The sequence below is a fragment of the Littorina saxatilis genome, linkage group LG13 (assembly GCF_037325665.1).
Source record: "Littorina saxatilis isolate snail1 linkage group LG13, US_GU_Lsax_2.0, whole genome shotgun sequence".
Taxonomy (NCBI): domain Eukaryota; kingdom Metazoa; phylum Mollusca; class Gastropoda; order Littorinimorpha; family Littorinidae; genus Littorina; species Littorina saxatilis.
In genome coordinates, this window is record NC_090257.1 from 25,235,528 (window position 1) to 25,260,280 (window position 24,753).

The 24,753-nt window shown below is 41.5% G+C and overlaps 2 protein-coding genes across 3 annotated transcripts; one reads left to right on the plus strand and one right to left on the minus strand.

Moving 5' to 3' along the window:
* Positions 1-198: 198 nt before the first annotated feature.
* LOC138945354 (ER membrane protein complex subunit 5-like) lies at positions 199-8,404 on the plus strand. Of its 2 annotated transcripts, XR_011448970.1 has the most exons (5): positions 199-288; positions 3,599-3,651; positions 5,447-5,550; positions 6,009-7,985; positions 8,285-8,404. XR_011448970.1 is itself a non-coding variant. In XM_070316782.1 (4 exons), exons 1-4 carry the CDS (start codon positions 216-218, stop codon positions 6,082-6,084), a joined length of 306 nt encoding a protein of 101 aa, XP_070172883.1. In that variant the 5' UTR covers positions 199-215; the 3' UTR covers positions 6,085-8,404. The 2 variants fall into 2 exon arrangements, 1 of the variants encoding a protein (XP_070172883.1); XM_070316782.1 differs by having other exon boundaries at positions 6,009-8,404.
* A 2,036-nt stretch (positions 8,405-10,440) lies between these two features.
* LOC138945353 (kidney mitochondrial carrier protein 1-like) lies at positions 10,441-24,432 on the minus strand. The gene is made up of 6 exons (XM_070316781.1): positions 24,338-24,432; positions 23,468-23,592; positions 22,690-22,750; positions 16,846-16,944; positions 15,778-15,858; positions 10,441-15,037 (listed from the first exon to the last, which is right to left on the minus strand). The coding sequence occupies exons 1-6, from the start codon at positions 24,428-24,430 to the stop codon at positions 14,999-15,001; spliced, it is 498 nt and encodes a 165-aa protein (XP_070172882.1). The 5' UTR covers positions 24,431-24,432; the 3' UTR covers positions 10,441-14,998.
* Between the last annotated feature and the right edge of the window lie 321 nt (positions 24,433-24,753).

Genomic DNA, 24,753 nt, shown 5'->3' on the forward strand with positions numbered 1-24,753 from the left:
CCAAAGGGAATCTAAAACTGTGCAATGTCGCAAATGTTTGTTAAACCAAAATAATTTTCAATAAGAAAACTTCATAGGTATTAAGTCATATTCTGCTCATATTCCACTTAAAGTTCGAAAGGAATCGAATCATTTGATTATTAATTTCTGTTATAAGAACTTTCTCGTGTTGTTGTGAATATTAGTCATTACGAATTACGGTAACCAGGAACAAAATGGCGACGTCCAAGTACTGCGTGATATTCGGCTTAGTGGCACTTGCTCATGCGGCTTATTCCTCTGCTCAGCGTAAGAGATTTTATGTTTTTTGCCTAAAATTTCATTGTTACACTCACATATACAAAATAAACCAATACATGAGCTTGCACAAATTGGTGAGGTATTCACCACATGCACAGATGCAAACTGCCCTGTTAATGATCTCACTCTCAGTGAGGTGTTATTAGCCTTATTCAGTTATTGATTCGGTGTATCTCGAGTGTAATTGTGAACATTTAATCAGATTTTTCCAGCGTCGTTAATCTTGTCTCATGAGGTGTGCACAGTGACTCTGTGACTGTAATTCAGTCTACAGAGAAATTAAAATTAAACTCCCAAGTTGGTTCTTTGAAATAATATGTTAAGATTTGGTGTTGTGTTTCCTTCTAAAGTTCTGTGATTCGTTGCCTGAACAGAGATTCAATAACAGTTTTTATTGGTAATGTTGAACTTTAGCGTTGTAAATTCATAGCCCACAATCTAGCAGCATTATTGACTTATTTGACATCGCACTGGCTATTGAGGTCTAACGAATGACGTCTCACAACGTGCGTGGTCGTCCTTGGCGGTCAAGAAAGCCGCCGCGATCATTGCGCAGACGACACTTCTAGACCGCCAATATTTTTTGTGCGCATCACGTGCTCCACATAAATCGACCAGAAACGAAGCAATTGGGAAACCTGGATACGCACTCGGAGTGTATACATGGGTCTTCATCTTCTTCATGTTCGTGAGGAAATCCCTTTACAGGGCAACAATTCTCATTTTGGTTGGTGCGCCTAATTTCCCTATAGTGAAAGATAAAGTGGATACCTACGAAAATCAAAACAGTGGTGGGTTGGTAGACAAACTATGGACCCTGTCGGTATTCCAAGCTCTCGTAATCTCTCGCAAACTTCAGAGCATAGCAAAGCATGCGGTACAGCGATCTCGTGCGAGCTGCACAAGCCAAAGTTCGAAGTTCTCGCGATGTTCAAAGCATAACAAAGAGCGTGTCTCGCGAGAGCTGCTCAGATACCGAAAAGGTCTATTGCATGGGTGAAACTAGCCCGTCAATTGACGGATTTCCGTCAATTGTAAAAATGTTGTGACGGAAATTCCGTCAATCCGAAATATTGACCCCAAAAAACTATTTTGAAATCAGTTTACTTGCAGCGATGTTCGCGAAACTCGTTTGAACTGCTGACGCGATTCGGTTTCAGCTTTCGGTTTGAACGGAAGTACTCTTTTGTGTAAGAATACAGCCCGCGTCTTGTTGTTAAAAATTTTGCAGGAGTCTGACTTTCGGGTCGCTTCATTTCTCTGACTGCGAATAAAAGGCTCTATTTCCAAAGGAAGCCGCTTTTTTTTCCCGGTGTTTTGACGGGCCGAAGAAGTGATGAAATGAGTAAAGCATAGAAGATACCCGTTTTAACAGAGTTGATCGGTGCTCACCAACCGAACAAACGCGCGTAAGCGAGTAAAGCGTGTAAGGAGTGTTTTCGGAAATGGCTTCAGAATCTTGATACACCGTGACATTTGTGTGCCATCTGCTCCAAAGTGAGAGATTATGGAATTATCGGGAAGAATATGCACGCGCAAGAAGCAAACACCACAAGAAAGCTGTACCAACTACGTGATAAAGTCTGAGTTTACGTCGACCATTTCATTCTTTCTCTCAATGGGCCGTACGTGCTCCGTATCTTTGGATCTTCGGTTCAACTTCAGTGCGTATCTTTGGTGTAGTTTTCAGGTTAGTCATCAAATAAACAAGACATTAACTTCAGGTGTTCATGTTGTATGTGATTTATAAGCTGGGCTGCTGTTTTTCATGTGTTATCAGTTTTGTCATTTTCTGTTTGTCTTTGAGCGTGTATCGTTATGTGTTATAAGCGCATGATTGAGTGACTTGTTTGGTGAAAATCGACTTGATAGGATCTGCTGTTACGTAAAACTCATTTCTCTGCTTGCTTCAGCACAGTCTATCTTTACCTTTCTGACACTCTTTTAAGCAGAATAACTTGGAATAACTTGGAATGGTGCTTGTGCTAGTGAGAATGGACTAAAAATAAAAATCCAAGATTGTTTTTTTTTAAGGCTGATCAGTCTCTTACAGTCTTAGGTTTTTGACAGGCATTAAAGTGTCACATTTTATTTTTTTTTAGGTGCAGGAGAGGCCATAAAATCACCTATAAAACGTCAAAATTTGTTTTTAGCTGGAGGGCTTTGCCCCCCTGGACCCCCCAACGGGGCGCTGCCCCTGGACCCCTGCCTCAGAATTTTCAGTCAATTTATTTTTTTAGGTTTCACCCATGCTATTGCTTTTGCTATTTCTATTTGCCGTGGCGCCCGATTTCAGGCCCTGGGCTGAGGGGGCTAGCCTGCCACCCAGGGCTACCTAGCGCAGCAACTGGGCCCCGACGAAACAATACAAACAGGACGAACAATATGGAGTAAGAGTGATAGATTCTACCTATATCACTACTAATTACTATGGGTCCCTAGGGATGGAGAGGTAGGATGGGTCTAATGAGAGAGGGGAAGGGAATATGTGCAAGGGGAGGTGAATCTAATGCGGAGGGGAGGGGGGTAACTATGAGCCTAAAAGGCTCATGCTTGATATCTTTTTTCTCGACATGTCTTGTTAACATTTGCTAACAGTCAGCATATTAGAAATAACTCATAATGTATAATATGAAAACAAAGTGTAACATTTTCTTTTCAAATTAATTGACGGATTGAGCACTCAAATGTAAGAATAATTAGTTCATTTGATCAGGGAAAATGGCTGTCGTGGATGATTAAATTTCTTTGCAGAAATCACACATGTAAGATCGACACAGTTGTCTCCCATCTTTGTCAAAATGGTTGCGCCAATGTTTGTCTTTTATTTTTAAACGATAAACCCCATGTAAATGAAACGCATCTGTACAGTTCATTCTGTACCTTGAATGGTAGGGAACGGTAACATAGGCAAAAAAAATAGGGTCGGTAGGTCGGGATTTTTTTTGGTTTTTTTTCCAAAAAAACATTTTTTAAGTTATTTTGCCAAAAAACAGACTTTTTTTTTTCCCTCCCAAATGCCAAAAAAAAGTCTATGGCCGCGAGAAAAAATAGGGTCGGTCGGGATACCGTAAACAGACTATTTTTTTGGGGGGGCCTAACTAAGATATCTTTTTATGCTTACAAGAGCAAGTTCTGCAAAATCAGAGGCTGATAGATCGCAATAGAAAAACACCCTGAATTTACAACCCTTAAAGTTCAACATAAGGTTTTAATGTTTGGACAGCATTATTTGACAGTTACCGAGAAAGTGTGTATCATTTGAATTGCAATATATTTCATAGAATTTTGTTTTCAGATCGGACCTACTTGCGTTTGACTGAACAAGATTTTACAATGCTGCCACTCGATGTAAGTAGTTTGTATAATGACGTCATTGTATCGAGGTCTGTCATTTGCAGACCCGAGCAGTGATTTGTGCATGTCATGTGGAGGGCTGGCGGGCAAAGGCACATGTATGCTTCAAGGCGCACTCATACACATTCTTTCGCATTTACAACTCAAGCACACTCATATAGACGTACGCATAAATTACATGAAGATAACAAGGCAACAACACAAACAGAGACACAGCACTCAAAAGTAAGCATGAAAAAGAAAAGAAAAATGTCAAATAATAATGATGTACATGGCTATTTACAACTGCTCTGATTTAGGCTTGCGGGTGGGTGGGGGAGGGGGGTTGTAGCGGGGCACTGTAGTCTGAGGATTATTTAGGGAAAAGAAAAGTCTTGAGGCCAGATTTAAATGCTTCTAAAGACTGTTGTTGACGGAGGGGGAGAGGTATACTCACCAGGTGCGCTAAGAAAAAGAGCCAACACAATGTTTACTGACAGCAATACAGTGTTCTAGATAATCGAACGTGTAGCAAAGACCTGTACGCGTACCTGTAGATATTGCGTCATTCGTCACTCACTTTTTTTCTCCAATGTTCCAAATCATACGTTATTTTACTCCCACCAAGACTGCAGATCTTGGCAAACGCGTGACGTAAAAACTAGATTTGATGACGTTACCCAGTACACGTTCTCGTACACATGCTGAAAAGTGCCACATCTAGATCTGTCCAATATCCGACATTGCCTGCCAGGGACGTGTGTACGTACATGAATTGTGATATCAAACGACAGACCTGGATTATTAGAGATAATGTGGAGTATAATTAATAACATGGGGTGGGGATGTAGCTCAGTCGGTAGCGCGCTGGATTTGTATCCAGTTGGCCGCTGTCAGCGTGAGTTCGTCCCCACGTTCGGCGAGAGATTTATTTCTCAGAGTCAACTTTGTGTGCAGACTCTCCTCGGTGTCCGAACACCCCCGTGTGTACACGCAAGCACAAGACCAAGTGCGCACGAAAAAGATCCTGTAATCCATGTCAGAGTTCGGTGGGTTATAGAAACACGAAAATACCCAGCATGCTTCCTCCGAAAGCGGCGTATGGCGGGGTAAAAACAGTCATACACGTAAAAGCCGTGGGAGTTTCAGCCCATGAACGAACAAACAAACAAACAAACAAACAATAACATGGATACTCGTTTAAAGCAAACAAAGTGATATTTATGTCATGTGGAAAGAATGTGGGAAAATTGTGCTAAATAATTTACATTGTTTAAACAAAGTGAGGAATGAGGATAGGGACAAATGAAAAGGAGTTTTTTTTGTTGCGCTGAAAAAGCAAAAGTGTCTGCCGAAAAAATAAATGGGGAGGCAAAACTGTTTCTAAAAACTTAATTTAATGGCAAACTTGGAGCTCAGATGACACCATATTGCACCATTTGGGTTCTTTGGAGAAAACAAAATCCGGGGGACCCCCGCCGTCGACATTGCTATTACTTAAAAATGTTCAGCCTTTTTTTGATTTGTTCAATTCACATGCCTGAACTTGGTTTAAATAGAACTTCATCTTTTGAAGAGAAGGAATTATGTAATGAAACCATGAAACTGGCTCCTGGTGACCTGTTCACCTTTTGATGAGTTGGGCAACTAAAGAATGTATATATATATATACTGCATCACATGTGCTGTAAATTTACAAATATCATGATGTTGTTTTTGTGCCACAGATCTTAGTTTAGTGCCTCCTCGGGTTGCTGCTCACTTGCTATGGTGTGGTCCAAGTTATCATGGTGTTGTTTTTGTGCCACAGATCTTAGTTCAGTGCCTCCTCGGGTTGCTTCTCACTTGCTACGGTGTGGTCCAAGTTGCCGGCAGCTTCAAAGAGATCAGAGCCAGTTCTGAACAGGAAAACAAGTAAGGCAGGGTTTTCTGTTGTTTTATTTTGGGGGGCGATTTTTCAGTTTGATATTACACATGCAAGTACAACGTTTAAACCGGTGGAACCCCCCTTTTTTACTTCACTCTTTTAAGACTTTTTCAGATGTTCTGTTCATTTTGTCCTCTTGTTCTAATTTCAATTTGTCTCCGTTTTCAGATTTAAGGACCTGATTTGCTCAGATTTGTTTAGGTTTTAAATTAAAAGGGGGGGGGGGGGGGGTTGCAGTCTACTTCTTGGCAGCAATAGGTGTTTGCCTAGACTTCCTGACAAAAAAATTCTAGGGTTCAGGTTGGGAGGAAAAAGTAAGATTGGCTGGGAAACAAGAAACATAGGGACAAAATGTGTAGGCCTACTGCACATTTGGTGCTTATTGTTATATTTTGATGGTTGTTGTTGATGCTATTTTGGTTCTCTCTCTCTTTGTCTTTTTTAGGACCTGGGACATGCTGAGCAATCGTGGAGGTTTCAACATCTTTAATCATCGCGGCAAGGCCATGTTTCCTGAATAGGAACACCGGTGGCGCACTTTGTTTCTTCTTTTCTCTGTCGGTGTGCATGCATACATGAAAGAGAGAGGATGTGTGTGTGAAAGAGATGGAAAGATAAAAAGAGACAGAGTATATGTGTGTGTGTGTGTGTGTGAAAGATTTAAGTAAAAAAGGTTGATTGTGTGGTGTGAGGTTCATTTCTAACTTCGTTTTGTTTATCTAGATTATTCAGTTATGTATCGATTGGACATTGGATTTCCCTTCTTTGAGCCATGTGACATCAGAGGCCTACAAAACTTCATATTTGGGCGTTTCAGGTTGACCGAAACTTTAAAGGAACTACAAAACCAACGTCATGTGTTTGATTGCATACATGTGTGTGTGCTGTTCAATGTCAAAACAACAACAAAGTCAGTACATGACGTGTGTTTTGTAGTTCCTTTGAAGTTTCGGTCAACCTGAAACGCCCAAAATATGAAGCTTATGTGTTTGATTGCATGTGTGTGTGTGCTCGTTCAATCGTCAAAACAACAACAAAGTCATAGTACCTGAAAGGAATTCGATCGATACATAAATGTTATTTGCGTTTTTGACCAAAATATGACATTTTACACAGATCTCGACAGCGCGGTCTCGGAGAACAATGACTGTCTCGATCTGTGTAAAATGTCATATTTTTGTCAAACACGCAAATAACGTATAATATGTACTCTTGCTTCAATGTTTGTTGAAAAGGAAGCATGATCGGTATGGTGTATGCATTGATACAATGTAAATATTGTGTGTTGAACATGAATGATTCAGTGTGCTTCAGTTTTGAACACTGCCAGAGTGTATGCGTGTAACTGTTAAATAATTTATGTCTTGTACCTACCGGCCAACAGGTAAATTGTTCATGAAAGCTTCGATTTGTTTCTAGCATGAAGAGACAGTGGATGTCAGATGACGTGAAGCACTGTGAAGTACAGCAGAACCCCCCTTTTCACCGTTCTCAATAGATGATTTTTGGAAATAACTCGCATTGGGTTGGTATGGGTTGTCCAAGAGAGAATACCCTTGCCTTTCCTCTGACAAATAACTTCACACGTGCTCCTGTCCATGTCTTTCCGACACATTCCCTCGCTAGTGATTGGCCCCTCCAATGTTTATCCGAGTAAAAAGCAAGTGCATTCACTCTTTCACAACCCATGCACACCCGACAGTTATTTTCAGCATTCATTAAATTGAAGACCTTCCTTTTTCAAGACCCTGCTTTCTCAGACTTACTTGATAAGCTTGGTAAACTTACATCCATTTGTAAATCCCTTCCTTATTCAGACCTGATTTTCTCAAATTTGTGGTTTTACAAAGGGGGATACCTACAAAGGGGGCACCAATGTGACTGACTATTAGGGTTTAACGTCCTCTTAGACCAACTGGTCTATATTGGGACAGGTATTGGTAATACGTTGAAGATATGGTGTGATACTTTGATTCCAACAAGCCCGCTGTGGCTGTCTTCTTCGACACACCAGCATTGGGTTTGTCTCGTCAAAGTATCGAAATACGATCATGATAATCGGAGACGAGAGATGATGCATGCGTGTCTTCGTGTTTTCCAAGCCCTGAGACTTTTGCTGTGAACGTGGGATATTTTTCGTGCGCATGTGTGCACATGGGGGTGTTCGGACACCGAAGAGAGTCTGCACAAAGTTGACTCCGAGAAATAAATCTCTCGCCGAACGTGGGGATCGAACCCACGCTGATAGCGACCAACTGGCTACAAAGCCAGCGCGCTACCAACTGAGCTATGTCCCCCCGCCCGGTACCAATGCATGTCAGTTGTACAGAGAGTGAAACGGATGTTCTCTTTGCATTGTTCACAGCTGCGATGTTCCATTGTTTTGTTCTGTCTGTCCGTCTCATGTGTGGATGTTGTTTAGGCCAAAAAAAAAATAGGTGTGGTTACGGTAACATAGCCAAAAAAAATAGGGTAGGAAGGTAGGCAATCACTTTTTTTTTTTTAACTTTTTTTTCTAATGTGTACAAATTAAACCTACTTGACAGGGAAATAAGTGTGCGACTCGGGCGCTTTCGCTTTCATTGCGTTGTCTGCACTCGTTTATTTTTTATTTTTTTAGTATTTTTTTGACAAATGTAATCAAAAGTTATAGGGTCGGCCCCCAAAAATAGGGTAGGTCGGGTTACCGTAACCACACCTATTTTTTTTTTTAGGCCTTAGCTTTGATGACTGAGCAGGTTTTGTTGTGCAAGTTATCAATGATCCTAATGTGCAATTCCATAGTGCTATCACAAAAACTGCAAGTCAACAGCTTCGGAGTAAAGCTTGGTTAAAAACTTTGCTTCTGTGTTTGTATGTATTTGCGAGTGTGTGATCTGCGAGTGTATGTTTGTGAATGTATCTGCAAGTGCTTGTGGATATTTGAGTGTGGTTGTGTAGGTATATGCGAGTTTGTGTATTCACTCTTCAAAAAAAGTTAAGGATCACTTTTTTACAAGCACGCCACACAAAACAGACAAGACCGAATTCTTTCATTTTTTAAAAATTATATAATTGAACCAAGGAGTAATGACAAACAAAGCAAAGATCGAACGCGGCAGCGACAATTTAGCTAGAGTGTGTCAAACGTGACAACCCTCGAAATGTGAATCAGTGTCAATAACGCGTGTGCCCTCCGTTGTGTGCCAGGCATTCAAAACATCGTTGGTGCGTGGAGTGGATCAGGTTGCATATGAATGCTCTGGGAACTCCATTCCGCTCCTGCTGGAGCCATTGCAGCAGTTGACCCATATTGGCAGGAGGAGGGTGATGTTGCTGTACCCGACGACAAAGCTCGTCCCACATGTGCTCTATGGGGTTCAGGTCCGGGCTGTTGGCTGGCCACAGCATCCTGTTGACCCTGGCCTGCTGGATGAAGGTGTTTACAGCTGCAGAGCGATGGGGAGGTGCGATGTCATCCTGAAGAATCGCATGAGGGCCGATCGCTTGGAGGGCTGGAACGACCAGGGGTTGCAGGATCTCATTCTGGTAGCGGACACCGGTCAAGTTGCCCACTACATGGTACAGAGGTGTCCTTAGACGTGTGCTGATCCCTCCCCAAACCATCACAGAGCCTCCGCCAAAATGCTGTCGTTCCAGAACAGCGCCTTCTACGAAGCGCTCTCCGCGACGCCTCCACACTCGGATGCGACCATCAGCAGGTTCCAAGCAAAAGCGGGACTCATCTGTAAACAACACCTGAGCCCACTGCTGACGTTGCCACCTCATATGTTGAGTGCACCAGGCTTGTTCCTCGGACTGGACGCCTTGCACGCAAGCCAAAGTTGTGTAAGCGGTTTCGGATCGTCTGACCACTAACAACAGTGTTGGTGGTAGCTTGTAGGCGTTGCCTAATGTTGTTTGCCGTAGCCATTCTTTGTCTTTGTTGCATGGCCTGCCTCTGAATGAAGCGATCCTCTCTTTGTGTGGTGACTCTGGGCCGACCAGAACGTTGTCGCTCCTGCACTCTTCCAGTTGCGTGGAATCTCTGTTCTAGTCTGATGACAGAGGGGGCCACTGCAAGCCTCTGGGCCACTTGCCTGGCAGCAACACTGTCTTGTAGCCATCCTATTGCCCTTCCTCTATCCAAATCGCTCAGTTTTTTTCGTGGGGGCATGTTGCTACTGTGCATAATTGTGTCAGGTGTCAACCTTTAAACAAAAGCTGGTGAGCTATGTTCATAGCCAGGACCCTGTTGTAGCACGTGCATCACAACCTTTTGCCCTGGCATGCGTTCAGCAAATTTCATGGGGCTATAAAAAAACACCCTTTTTCTTACAAAATGCAGAAGCTTTTGAGAAGTCCCACAAAGGGAAATAACTCTGCCTGCCAAACAAAATTCTAGGTCAAGACTCATTGTTCATTTGTTAATTCAAACACATTAATCTTTTAATTATTATGTCGATGTTTAATTTTTTGGCAAATTTTTATAATTAGATTCGTTTTTTCAACCAATCCGTAACTTTTTTTGAAGAGTATGTCCGAGTGTGGTTGTGTACATGTCTGCAAGTGTGGTTGTGTATGTATACAATTATGTGAGTTTGTGTATCTGTGTGTGTATGTGCTTGACTGTCAAACAATGTGCAGCAATGTGAAGTAAGTAGTTTTGTGCGCGGCATCAGTGTCAGCAGAAGAAACGTGGATTCTGGGGTGGATGTTACAAAATTATCTTGTCAATCAAATGAGGTGAATGTTTTGTCCTGGGTTTTGTTTTATCAAAGGTTCCACAAAATTAACCCATCTTGTGTTTTGATTCAAGAAATGTAAAACTAATGCTTTCAGCGCCAATATGTGTAGGATGCAACCATCATTCTTACTGCATAAAATAAAACCATACATTTTTTTCAAGGTGTTCATTTATTTTGAAAATATTCACTTGTAAAATTGACAGGAATCTTAAGCAACAACAGTATAAGTACTAAAACCTTTACGTCAAGATTTAAAAAAAAATACTAACAAAGCTGTCCAACCTTGGTCATTTTATATTTGAAGCTATTGAGCCTATTTTTACCTTTTGTTGTTGCAATGATTGAATATCATTCTTTGCATCCAGATCTGAACTTACAAGAGCTATTACACACTGGATATAAACAACGTTTTTGTTTTACGTTTAGAATTTCAAATCCAAAAAAATCGTTCTTTCGAGAAATAAATTTAAAATCCCTCGGAGTATATACCTCAGACTTACTTCATTGGTCATTTGCTGAGAAAGTATCGGCAATTGTCAAAGTTTAAGGCAGTCCTTGACATCTTTCCACAGCCAAGACAAATTTGGCAGCTTTGCAGAAATAACTGTAAACTTTAAAAGACACATTCGGGTTCCTCCACTTGGTCTTACACCGACGGGCGCTGTGGCGGGGTGGTAAGGCGTCGGCCTCTTAATCGAATCCCAGCCGCGGCCGCCTGGTGGGTTAAGTGTTGAGTTTTTTCCGATCTCCCAGGTCAACTTATATGCAGACCTGCTAGTGGCTTATCCCCCTTCGTGTGTACACGCAAGCACAAGACCAAGTGCGCACGGAAAAGATCCTGTAATCCATGTCAGAGTTCGGTGGGTTATAGAAACACGAAAATACCCAGCATGCTTCCTCCGAAAGCGGCGTATGGCTGCCTAAATGGCGGGGTAAAAACGGTCATACACGTAAAATTTCACTCGTGCAAAAACACGTGTACGTGGGAGTTTCAGCCCACGAACGCAGAAGAAGAAGGTCTTATACCAAAAAACAACAGCCTGGCAGCTCTTATTCCATGTAAAAGACTGGCAAGGTCTAAGTAGGTGAGCCGACCTGTTTTCACAAGTGGTTATCCTTGAAGCGACTTGAAAGAAGTTTTGCCGAGGACAAAAGAACATCATGAGCTCCACTTGCAGTGGGTTAAAACTAGTCAAAAACAGTACCCTGCTGTCATTTTAAATGTAATAGTAAATGCACAGGGGCGAAGTAGAGTAAATAGTGCTACAGTACACTTTTAAGACACCTTTCTTTTATATTGTTTCAAACAGTAGAACCAATCTCAGGGAGAAAGTTTCCGTATTTTCATCTTCACAAAAGAAAACAGGGGGGGGGGGGGGGGGGAACAGTATTTCACATGAACACATTTTTTCTTCTCGCGATTTCAACTTGCACATTTTTTCCATTCTGAGAAAACACATTCTGCTTTCAGTCAGGAACAAAATATGGCACACCTTTCAAATTTCAAAACAACACACTTTCACGCAATTAAGTATCACATTTGCTCTCAATGAACCACATCCTCAAAATGTTCACAGGTATTGTACCTATCGGCGCAAAAGGTACTCATTCATACCTGCCAAAAATTCAAGCGGACTATTGAACGCACATTTTATTTACTAGAGGAATACCCGGCTTCGCCGGGGTGAATCGCGAGACAGAGACAGACAGCGTGGTGGTTCATCACAATCACCTCTGCAAGCGAAGTCCTGTCAAACGGGATTGAGAATTTTAGAGCTTATTTCTTAGCCCTATATTATCTGTTGTGGCTTCTCAAATGCCAGAACATACAGACAGACAAAAGCCGCTAGACCCCATCACAAACAGAAGTCTACAATCAACAGGTTTTTTCCCACACACACACACACAAACACACACACAGAGAAGCCGTATATATATATATGTATATCTATATCTATAAATATATAGAGATAGGTGAGAGTGTATTTTTCGCGTGGCTATAAATTGATTCGACCTTTTCACTTTGACAGTAAGAACAACTTACGGGTGCAAGGGAAGCGTTCTGGACAGCGCAGTGACATTCTAAAAATAGTCACTCTCAGAAACGGGAATTTGGGGTGAACGGCGCGACAGAGACAGACAGCGTGGCGGTTCACCACAATCACCTTTGAAAGGCGAAGTCCTGTCAAACGGGATTGAGAATTTTAGAGCTTATTTCTTAGCCCTATATTATCTGCTGTGGCTTCTCACATGCCAGAACATACAGACAGACAAAAGCCGCTAGACCCCATCACAAACAGAACTCTATAATACATAGGTTTTTGCCTACACACACACACACAAACATACACACACACAGAGAAGCCGTATATATATATGCATATCTGTATCTATAAATATATAGAGATAGGTGAGAGTGTATTTTTCGCGTGGCTATAAATTGATTCGACCTTTTCACTTTGACAGTAAGAACAACTTACGGGTGCAAGGGAAGCGTTCTGGACAGCGCAGTGGACAGCGCAGTGACATTCTAAAAATAGTAATAGTAACTTAGAACTGAACGGGAAAGCCACACGAAGGAAGGGAGATAAACGCCAAACACTGGAGAAGATAAGGAAGAGTTACTTATAATGGTGAAATGAACGCAAAAACGAAAATGAGTTCAGCGCTGCGCGCTGAGAGCACGTGTTGAAATATTTCATCGATGATATTGTGTCCGGGGTGTAGCTGAATACGGTGTCCAAATTTGAAAAAGATCCACCGAGAACTTTGGCGTTGTGATGTGGTGTAGCGGCTATGGTGTGTCGGTATGGGGGCCCGGGTAAGCTGAGGTGGAAGCAAAATAGCTGAGGTGGAACCAAAATCGGTTCCGCGCTGCGCGCTGAGAGCACTTGTTGAAATATCTCATCGATGAGGTTGTGTCCGGGGTCTCTCTGAATAAGCCCACCAAATTTGAAGCAGATCCATCGAGAACCTTGGCCGCGCATCGCGCACAGACAGACAGACACACAGACAGACACTAGTCGTATATATATATAGATACAATCGGCCATTAAAATTGAAAAGATAAACTTATTACTTGTTAAATCAGTTTGTGTGCGTGTGTGTGTGACCGAGCATTGATGGCTTTCTAAATCATTGAGAAAATCGGCCATATAAAATTAGAAAGATGCGAGTTTTTGCTCATTTTTTGTGTCTGATGTTGATGGCTTTCTAAAATGGGAAACAAATAAGAATTTTGAATGCAAGTTGAACCCATTATCAAACCCACTGTATTTCAGGGATTCTTGCTTTTTTTCAGTGAAAGCTCAACAAATTTGTAGGTTCTTCATAGGGCCAGGAGGTACTATAGCTTTGATTGTTCATAATGTGGAACACTGTGCTCAGCATCCATGTTCTCACTCACACACAGACTGCAGAGCACACACACCAAACATTTTCGCTTCATAACAGTACACACAGAAATAGAAAAATATGAGTATTTACATGCTACGTGACACCGTTTTGTATTCCTTTCCGGTGCCTTTCTTGTCCTGGAATCTCATTTCTTGTGTGGAGAGTGATCAGTGAGAATCAATAAATAAGTGAACGAATGATGCTTCCTGTGGTGATCCTTTCGAAACCCTTCTGCTTCAGAGAGCAGCGTATCCTCAGCTTCCTCTGGATCCCCGACATGAGATTTCTTTAAAACTTAAATTAACGATTTTCTGTAGATGGCAATAGCCCAAGCTGAAGGGTTTTTTGTCGGTCAAAATCACTATTAGTATTTTCTGTAAATGTTGGAGATTTCAGAAACCAACGTTCGAGTTGTACACTGTCCCAGACTGTTTTGGCTTTCAGTGTATTTTATTTTACTTGAGCGACATGAATTTTATTCCTGGGAGTTTGTTTGGGAGGGGGGAGGGGGATGGAGATGCCTACACATGTAGATTTGTTCAAGGCAGGATTACTGAACTACCAACAGCACTAAATATGTGTTTGAAATCAAAGGCACCACATAACCTACAGCAGAAGAAGCAATTTTTGAACAAAAGAATCAACCAAAAAGGATTTCTTTATTATCCTTCTTTTTCCCCCTTTCTTTCCCCAGCTTAGAACTTTAAAAAAAATCCACAGGACCCCTTTAACAAACTGATTAAAAGGTGAGGAACATGTAAGTTTGAGGGGGGGGGGGGGGGGGGCTTTCTGCTTAATTTTTACACTGTGAAGCATGGCACTGCTTTATAATTTCTTAACGATGTAAATTTCACTCCCAAACCTAGCAAGGGTCCGTGTCTCTTCTGATCAAGATATCAATCTGAAGACCTACAGATTCCTTTCTAACGTAAAAGTATCACAGATACAAGGACCGTCCCTGAGGGAGACCCATCTCTCTCTCCCCCTCCTCTCTCTCCCTCTCTCTCCACACTCTCTCTATCCATCCCAATTCTCTCCCCTTGTCGTCAAGTTACTCCGTTGAGCAAAGAAATTGCGTAAAAACTGGCCAAAGATGGTGAAGAACGCCTCTGCACAAACCATCCGAGCTCAGCCACCTGTGGATTTGAGACAACACGGCTCCCGCTGCAAGATTTTGCAGCTTTCCTCTCAGCAGAAGAAGAAGAGCAGTTGCCGTCAGATGTAAATGCACAGAGTGGAAGCAGACTGGAGGTGGTGCACGCCTTCACCAAGACAAACAGAAAGTGCCAAGGGGTGTTACTGCCTGGCCGCCTCAGTATGTCTTCTTCAGCTGCTCGTAGGTCATGAAGAACTGCACTAGGTTAAGGAAAGTTAATCCAAAAACAAAGACACTGCCAACGTTCTAAAATTCAAAATAAAAAAAACAAGAAGGGAAGTTGTTGGAACGTTGTTATTGACAAATTTACGTTACAATCACAAATATATCGACCCAACGGTCTTTAAAGTGCACATTTATTTGTGATTGTAACGTAATTTTGTCAATAACAACGTTCCAACAACTTACCTTTATTGGGTTTTTTTATAAGGAAAGTGACATTTGTAGGCATTCAGATACACAGGGCACAAAAAAACTAATACATGTACATGGGGTAAACTTTCAATGATAAAAACAATAGGCATCTTGGGCTTTGAGCTTATCTGTAAAAATCTCTCCCACCTATTTTTCTTTTGTCCAGGAGCACCAAAATATCTTAATTAATATTCAGGACTTACAAGAAAGCGAGTAACATTTAAGGTAAAATTGAAGGTAACATTCAGACATTATGAACACAAAATCTGAGAAAAACCAGGCTCCCTTAAAAAGAAAAAGAGCGGGGGGAGGGGGTGTCATAAAAGAAAGGTTCCTCTGTACTGCAATACACAGCCAAATCAGCCCTAGAGAACACGAACGAGCTAACAAATCAACAAGAAACTTCAACATTAATTTTTGTTGTTCATGGATGGGAGGACGCCCGTCCATACGGACAGGCGTTACTAAGACTTGCTGTTTACTCGGGTGAATGAAAAATCACAATAACAAAACAAGGATACGATGATGTTCCATGGTCCTAGCCTCAGCCAGTTGGGGATGAAACCTTTGTAAAGGGCCATCACTCCTTCTGTCCTCACCGTCTGAAAGCACAAAAGAAGGCAAAATTCTTTATGTCTTGTCAACAAAATCACGGACAGATGTGCAGAAAGCATTCAAGCCTAACACAAAAGACGGGAGCCAGGAATCTGTATTAAAAATCACACTCATCTAAACCCACCAGAATTCTCCACCCACAAGAAGTTTCACAAAATAAATGAAATTTCACACACATTTTCAAACATTCTTTTACAAACTTCCCATCCACTTCCCTTTCCCCTTTCAAATAATTTGCTTTCTTCTACTTCTAGCATAACAACAAAATGTAACATGTTCCATTAACTTGGTAGAAGAGCAATTTGCAACAGATGTCAAAAATAAGGTTTATATCAAGAAACGGAAAGTTTTAAAATAGTGAATTTAGAGACTTCCAGAAAGACAATCTGGGACACTCAAACAAGAACATATCCGAAACAGATAAGACGGCCTAAATTATTAAAATGAGGATTTTTAAATTTGTAAACATTTCATTACAAAGTCAAAATTGTCATAATTTGTTCCTATTCTCAATGATAAAACTGCCCATAACTTAAAAGTCCTTGTCTTTTGATTCAGTAACAACATAGCCTTTGGGAGATTTTCCGCCCCTCCACAACCCCTTGCTTTTCTAGGATCTGCTGAGGCAAGGGAGACCTGCTGTAGTAGACGAACTCCCAAAATAATTCTGTCAGATTTCTATGGGTTATGAAAGAGTAAATACCCTTAGCTTTCACTCGAACAAACATTAGAGGGGCCAACCATGTGTGGGAAACACGTGGACAGGAGCACGTGTGACTTTGTTTGTCAGAGGAAAAGCAAGGGTATTCACTCTTTCACAACCCGTACAAACCTGACGGAGTTATCTTCTACAAATCGTCTATACCCTCATACTCATCCCCGCCCCCTCTCTCTCACACTCTCTTGGAGAAGAGTCTTAAAACAGGCATATTTGGTTCATTTGTGAAAGCGTTACGATATGTTCTGAAGCTGACCTGCATAAGACATTCAGCGGAAGAGGAGTAGATAACTTGCACAGCGCCGGGAGCGCTTGTCGCCGCCACTTTCAGTTTCTTCTGGTTCATCATGCGAGTCTGGAACAATCAGGAAACACACACGGTCAGTCATACTGCAGGTACTGTTGACACACAAACTCATCAAAAGGTGACCAACACAGAGATGAGGACGAATGATAATGGATATGATTATGGATGGGTTTTTATTTGTTTTTTCTTTCTTTTTCTGGGGACCTGCTGCACAGTATAGGCTATGGTCAAATTGACAGTTCAATTTTTGTTCCTCATTGTGAAGCAATTCATATCTTAAACCTGAACACCTCCTCTCTTCCCTCTCCTTGTTTTCTTAAAACAAGGCCCATAATGTTCATATGGCGGATACCATCGTCAGCAGTTTTTTTTATCAGTTACATGGAAAGATATGACCAAGCTATTTCAAACAACCTACTTCATAATTGCAATTCAAATTCAACTCTGGAAAAGTAGACCATAGCCTTTGTGTGCAGCCCTATTCTAATTTTCTATTCATTTTCAATCTTCCTTCGGTGCAAAATCCGTTAACTTTTCAGACTCACTCGCAAATATCGCAACTATCACTCATGAAAAAAACAGAAAAACCAACAGGCCAACTTCTTTTACAGTGTAACTGATTTAAAAATTGTTTAAATCAAACATTTGCATGACCGTTACAGTGAGTTGAAACCCCCAACTCCATGGCTATAACAGTGTTGTGTTAATTTGTGGACACATGAAACCATCAACAGTTAATTTTATCAGCTAGTTTACTGAGTATTATTGATTGTCGATGACTGGAGTCCGTCCGTACAGCATGAATGATCATGCAATAACATTGCCACACACATTTTACCTTAAAGACGACATGTCCTTTTAAAGCTTAAATAAAAAGATATCTCCACTCAATAATTTCTTAGTGCGCTCTTTTTTGTTGGTACAGCAGACTAAGCACACACATACACATTTGAGTTTTACTTTTTGAAAGCAGGAATTTTGTTTCCCAGTTAGTTATTTTCTTTTGTACAGAACAAGTTCCATTCCTTTTTCAAAATGGGCCATACACTTTTAACAAAAGCAGTTGGCCTGTTGCATATTTTCCCTAGATCTACAGAATCTAAAAGCTGAATTTATATATTATCCTAAAGATCCAAAACCAAAATAGTGTTTGGTGTGATAGCTCCCTCTGTCTCGGATAAAACGAACCAGTCAATTTCATGTAAGCCCCATCATACTTAGCTGGATGAGGTCAAGTCTTGTTTGTTCTGGCTTCCTGGGCAGTCAGACTCATACAGAATTACACAATTCAAACTTTATATCTGCAGCTTAAATGTCTGCCACGTGATGTGCCAGAAAGGAGCTCAAGCAATATCACTGAAAATGGCCAAACCAGGCACTTCTGCAAAATACTGTTGAATACTGCTTATTGCAATCACACATTTTCTTCATTATGCCTTTTCCTCCTCCTCCTCCTCATTTTGTATGAATCACAAAGACTGACAAATACCAATCATTGCAGCTGGTTAAACGAATAAGGACAGTTTACTGCACATTTGCAAGCTTCAACAGAGATAAAGTGAGCTACCACACATTTCTTTTGTTCAGATTTTGGAAAGATAAGCATGCTACATTTTAATCCTAAAATTACCAAAAAATATATATATATATATATCAGCTTTTCAGAACACAGTCTATTGGGAGCAAACCTGATTTCCCTACTCAAAGGGGGGAAGGTGAAACCTGACTCTTGGATGATGATGATGAAACAAATGAAAAGTCATCCAATGACAACAACACAGCACACATCAATAACAATGTCTTCCAAATAGCACACAGCCTAGTCAAACAAAGAAACAAATGATGATGACACAAGTGTTGAAGAGAAATAAAACAGTAGTAGGGGTTGTAAACTTAACCAAGACCCACTAATGTTGGCGCGTGCAGGGGGCACACAATCTTCGCTCGTGCCCACCCGGCAGCCTCCATTGTGGTTGGTGTGGGGGGTTTGCGTGCGTCACTCGGGGATCGCAACGGAACCGCCTTCTTGCCGCGTTCCTCACTGGGTGCACGCCGTCAAGCAAGCAGAATGAGCTAACACCTTGAAAAATAACAACCAGCCAGCCAATAACGACAGTCCACAATGGCGCGTGCGTGTAAACCGCACCACTGCGCAAGTAGAGAATAACAAGGAAACTATATCAAGGTAGACAATGAGCTATATAATCAGGTTGCAAGTTTCTGCCAGTATTTCACATGATGCGTACATACGTACACAAGAGCATCCCTTAAATCATTGAGTCCCAAGCCCAGAGAATCAAGAAATCCACTAAGAATATTTGCAGTGGCAGTGGATCAAGATTCACAAACTTAAATATGGTGTCAAGATGTAAGTAGCAGCCCGACTCCTTGAGCACAACCGGTTATATCCATGTAATATCGTGGAAAATAATGTGTTTACTGTAAACTAAAGATGTTATACTAATAAATCTAGGACTGATTTGTCCTTAAAAAAAAATAAAAATACTGAAAATAAAACAATCAACTTCTTCCTAAAGTAACTCAATACCTCGCCTTACAGACTTTTTCAACAGGAATAAATGTGCAACATAAATGGATCTGACTTCTATCCTCATCAGCTACTAGTAAAAACTAAATTAGTATTAAAGAATTTAAAACAAACCAACAGAAGTATTTAAAAAATGTAAAATTAAGAAACAGCACCAGCAGTTAATAAAACTTCGTGATTTTAGCGTTTTGGGCAATCAATTAATAACAATGACACTATATTTTAAGTTCTCTGGATTAAAATGTCCTGCCATACTTATTTTCTTTAAACACAGTGAGCTTTTACTCACGACAGAACTTAAAAGATGTCTTCCTTCTCATGCAAAACATTATGTCAAGCACCACAGATCTGTCCAGGCTTTGACAAGAGATGAGAGCCTCCTCCAACTGGCTTACTTACTGCGGCTCTTTGCCCCCGGCAGAGCATAGGCCATTGACGAAACTCCTCCATGGAACTCAACCCTGGGCTGTCCTTTCTGCGTCTGACCAACTGTTGGCCCATCTCTTCAGCTCCGCCTCAGTGTTTCGCCTTCAGCTGTTTCTTGGCCTTCACCTCTTCCCTGAGCGTGTGTCCAATCCAACCCCCTTTCCTCAGGGTCTGGCTGTCAACTGGCTCCTGGCCCGCCTTTTGCCACAGTTCATTGCTGATTCTGTGCGGCCACCTGATGTTGAAAATGTGCCTTAAACAGGTTAATGAATGTTTATTCTTGTGCCGAGTTGCCTTGGTCATCCTTGTATCAGAGCCCTACAGCAGGACTGATTTGACGGAGTTGAAGATGCACATTTTGCATTCATGCCGATTTCTCTGAAAGCCCAAATCTTCTTCAGCATGATTGTTCATGCCTTGCCAGTCCTGCCAGCGAAAGTCTATCAACCACATTTCCCAAATACATAAAGGAAGCAACCTCTTTCACTGGCTCCCCACCTCCTGTGATTGAAGGGTTGGCAGTGGCGGTTGATTTTATGAGTTTGTTTTTCCTCCAGTTGATTTTGAGTCCTGTCCTAGCTGATGTTGATGCCAGTCAAGTGGTCTTGTTGGCAACAGTATACACCTCTGGAGTTCCACTCCCTAGGACGGCTCCACGGTGATGCGCAGCTGGCGATCTGTTCCTGTGGAACCCTGCCTGCTGGTTTTGGAGCTTGGCATCAACTGTCTCTTTCACTCTCTCCAAAAGAACTCTCTTGGGCACTTATAGGAGCCTCGCTAGTTGCTTGTCCCTGCGATACTTCATCTTCGGCAGCTTGATGAGGATTCCTTCCTTCAACTCCACCGGTATTTGTTCCTCTTCCCAGATCTTGCCAAAGAGGCTGTGCAGTATGGTGACGGCTGTCCCCATATCAGTTTTGATGGCTTCTGCTGGTATCTCATCTGGCCCTGTTGCCTGGCTGTCCTCACAGACATGATGGCTTTCTTCATCTCTGCTGTTGATGGTTTACAAAATGCTGTCAGAAAAACTGTTACATCCATTCTTATAGTCTGTCAGCTGCGAGTATTGGCACGAATACACAAGAGGGCCTTTGTCGCCATGCTGCGTATCTTGAAGACTGATGCACATAGTTTATGACTTACTGTACATCAGATACTGATCTTCAGCTTTGTCTCTGTTTCATTGTAACGAAGTTTTACACAATATATTAAATCTTCTAAAATTATTTTTCTCTGCTGGTGGCAAGTTCTGTGGGATGGTTGAGCAGCTTCCTGAAGTATTCTATTTTTTCAGCTGTTCCTGTGCTGCTCTGAGTGGGTTTCAAGTTCTGTCCTTGACTTCTTCTTCTGCTGGAACTTGGCTGCCACTTTCTTGGTTGCCATGTACAGGTCTCTCAGGATTCCCTCTCTTGCAGCCTTCTGTTTTTCTTCAGTGTGGTCCTTATATTTCAACTTGAACACATGCAAAATGTCAACAGCCTGGCTTCTCAGAATTAATTTAATCATTGACGTCAGTGTCAACACGAACAATTAATCAAAAAACAAATTGCCACTGTGCAGAGAACACAGCCAGACTGGTGATTTTGGGTATGTCTTCAAGTGGAAGCATGCTCTCACAGCCCTCAAAGTGGCCAGTATTGTACTCGCCATGGTGACTAGAAACATGTAACTGGCAAGTAGAAATGTTCATCTACTCGCCAAATGCGAGTAAAGTTGGTGAAACAAATTGTTGGTTTGGCTAGTAAAGTTTGCTCTCTTGCTAGTACATTTTCAGAATCACTAGCCAGCCCAATTGTTTGGACTTTCAGGGCTGTCTCATTCTGCCTAAAAGCCCGTACAGATCAGTGGTGGTTGACAGGGTTGTTCACACTGGAAGGAACTCAGTGCAGTACGACAAACTTTTCTCAGGTCATAATCAGTCTGTCGTGTTTGTCTGTGATACACACTGCGCTGGTCAGAGCAAAACTTTCAAGCAGCGACCGTACGGTCAATCACAAGCCATTCAGATTCATTTCACAGGAGGGTAGATGTTCAAAAAACAATGCAAGAAAGTATACCTTCAGTCTTTCCCGCTTTTTTTCTGATTGCATTGTTTTTGGGCATGAACAGCCAACAGCAATTTCAAACTCCATTTTGTGCGGCAATCAATTCACAAAACATTTTCATCTTCAGCAGTTACTTTATTATTTTGGTAACACTAGATTTTACTTCTCCTACTTCCGTAACACTTCTGATCTTTCCCTCTCATCTTCAACTGTGGTAAAATGCATGTTGTATATTTCCATGCAACGTTTTAAATTTAGAACATTTCTATCCTACAGCAAGCTAGATCTGTTTCAGTATCAGAAACTTCAGTGCATATAGTAGATATACATATATATATATAATAAATATATATATACCTCTAAATTATATAAGTATCATTTGGTCTAAAATATGAAGATGCATTTCACTCAGCTTTGTTAAAAAAATTATTCTTTTTTGTCCGAAGAATACCAGATTTGTAGCTGACAGAAATCAGAAATCTCACAGCTGGAGTGTAAGGATTTTAATAATTTTCATGACAATAAAAATGACAGTTGTAAGAATTATCATAAAAATACTTACTTTAAAAGTGTAAGGATAAAATTTAAAAAATTTAAAAAGTGGTTAAATGATACATCATAACCAACATGTGTCCAACAAAAACGAGTCAAATTCGTAAATACTGACATTTCTCAACCAAGTTTGCAAATTGCTGATGGCTGTTCAGGTGGGTAGCTGCCAAGGGTATAATTGTGCGTTGAAAAACAAGGTATCAAGAAGGGCAAAATACCAACCTTGACGACATCAATGGGGTTGGATGCGATGGCGCCCGCCAGTCCCGCCAGAAAGCTTGCCCTGCAGCCAGGAAACCAACGCTCAGTTAACCTTTGCCGGTGGTCGTGGGTCCGTGTGGACCCAGAAGGGTGTTTAATTGCAAATATCTCTTAAACTAGTTGGAATTTTTTAATGAGCCTTTAAGAATGCCTCAGGCACCTAAAAAGCTCTTATGTCCTAAAATTTCATCGAGAAGTAATGCACACAAAAAAAGGTCAAATTTAGACTACAAACATCGTGGGGCCGTGCGGACACATGTTTCTCAAAGAAGGAAAAGCGTGCATCTTTGAGGAGCATTGGTCCGCACGACCCCACGATGTCTTCCGTGTGTAGTCGATGACCCGGACTGGTGAAGCTTAAAATGAAAAATGTATCTATGCTAGAAACAAAACATAAGACACAAGATTCTTCATTTTCCTTACAATAGAAATAATGCTTGGAGGAGTGTTGCTTCATTTCAGCATCAAGACACAAACATTTCATTTTATCATGAAAACTCTGTATGATTGGATTGTAAGACACAGAAGTGTGCGTGTCTCCTTGGATGTTGCATGCTGTACATTAACAATTTGTTTCAGATCTTGTCAATAAAAACACCTTTCCCTCTGTATAAGTGGATTGTACGACTCACAAGAAGTGTGCCTCCTCAGTATAACATTCTTTACAATAATAATTTGTTTCAGATCTTGTCAATGAAATAACCTTTCCCCCTGTATGTATGACTATTGTAGGACTCACAAGAAGTGTGTCTCCTTGGTGTCGCCCAGGACGCCGGTGCCTATGATGGACTTCTTAAACAGGTCGTAGGCCGGCAGCTCCACACCCGCTACCACTGCCGCTCTCTGGGCCGTGGGGCCAACACCCTGTGATGCCAACATAAACAATCAATCCTTAAACTTGCTGCACATTTAGCACTTAAAACGCAGTTCCCTGTTGACTTTCAAGCAAGGGTGCAGTTGAACCCCTGCATGCATATAGTAGAAACCCCCTTTTAAGAACACCCCCCCACCTAAGACTTCAACGCTTTAAGACCTTCATTTTTCAGATTTTCTGTTCATAACGTCTGTAAATTTACCTCCCTTTTAAGGCCCGATTTCTTCAGATTTTTGGAGGTCTTTAAAAGGGGCTCCACTGCATTTGAAGTCAGTACAAAAACTTGTTGAAAGGACAGAGTTAGCGTTCACCGAAAATGTCCGCTATTCTACCTGTTTCCATAAAAAGAAAAGAAATCATCAAGCCGTCAATCTTACCAGCTGTAACCACACCTGATTGTTGTTCATATCAAAATATGGCAGCTGATTTCTCCTTACAATCTAGCTTGACTGGTTGTGCTGTGGTGAACCAGTCACTGTTTATTGTTTGATGCATTGTTCCTGCCTTTTGGTTGATACAGTGAAACCCCCCTTTTAAGACCCTCCAATTTAACACTCCCTCCTTTTTCAGACCCCATTTTCTCAGCTTTCCTTTTCATAACCTCTGTAAATTTACTCCCATTCTGAGACTCCCTCTTTTTTAAGACCTGATTTTCTCCGATTTTTGGTTTTTGATTTGAGGTTCCACTTTCCAAATCAACTCGGGTGATGACTGTGAGAATAATGAAATACTGACCCTCCAGAGCCCAGCCACCCCCTCGGTGTTGTAGATCTTGATGAAAGAGCACACCATGTTGTCGCACTTGGTCTGGGCTCCTGAGGCCTGCATCCTCACCTGAAGAAACAAACAGCATTAAATTCTCTTTCTTCTTTTCGTTTCCATTTTGCATGCACACACACGTTTTTGTGTGTGTGTGTGTGTGTGTGTGTGTGTGTGTGTGTGTGTGTGTGTGTGTGTGTGTGTGTGTGTGTGTGTGTGTGTGTGTGTGTGTGTGTGTGTGTGTGTGTGTGTGTGTGTGTGTGTGTGTGTGTGTGTGTGTGTGTGTGTGTGTGTGTGTGTGTGTGTGTGTGTGTGTGTGTGTGTGTGTGTGTGTGTGTGTGTGTGTGTGTGTGTGTGTGTGTGTGTGTGTGTGTGTGTGTGTGTGTGTGTGT

Bases quoted from the DNA above. Each gene is read 5' to 3' on its own strand.
- LOC138945354 (XM_070316782.1), top strand. From the start codon at position 216: ATGGCGACGTCCAAGTACTGCGTGATATTCGGCTTAGTGGCACTTGCT. The intron at 289-3,598 runs GTAAGAGATTTT...TTTTGTTTTCAG, and splicing joins GGCTTATTCCTCTGCTCAGC to ATCGGACCTACTTGCGTTTG. The intron at 3,652-5,446 runs GTAAGTAGTTTG...TTTGTGCCACAG, and splicing joins TTACAATGCTGCCACTCGAT to ATCTTAGTTCAGTGCCTCCT.
- LOC138945353 (XM_070316781.1), bottom strand. From the start codon at position 24,430: ATGCAGGCCTCAGGAGCCCAGACCAAGTGCGACAACATGGTGTGCTCT. The intron at 16,945-22,689 runs GTTGGTATTTTG...TGATTGTTCCAG, and splicing joins ACCCCATTGATGTCGTCAAG to ACTCGCATGATGAACCAGAA. The intron at 15,038-15,777 runs GTATCCTTGTTT...AACCTAGTGCAG, and splicing joins TAGGACCATGGAACATCATC to TTCTTCATGACCTACGAGCA.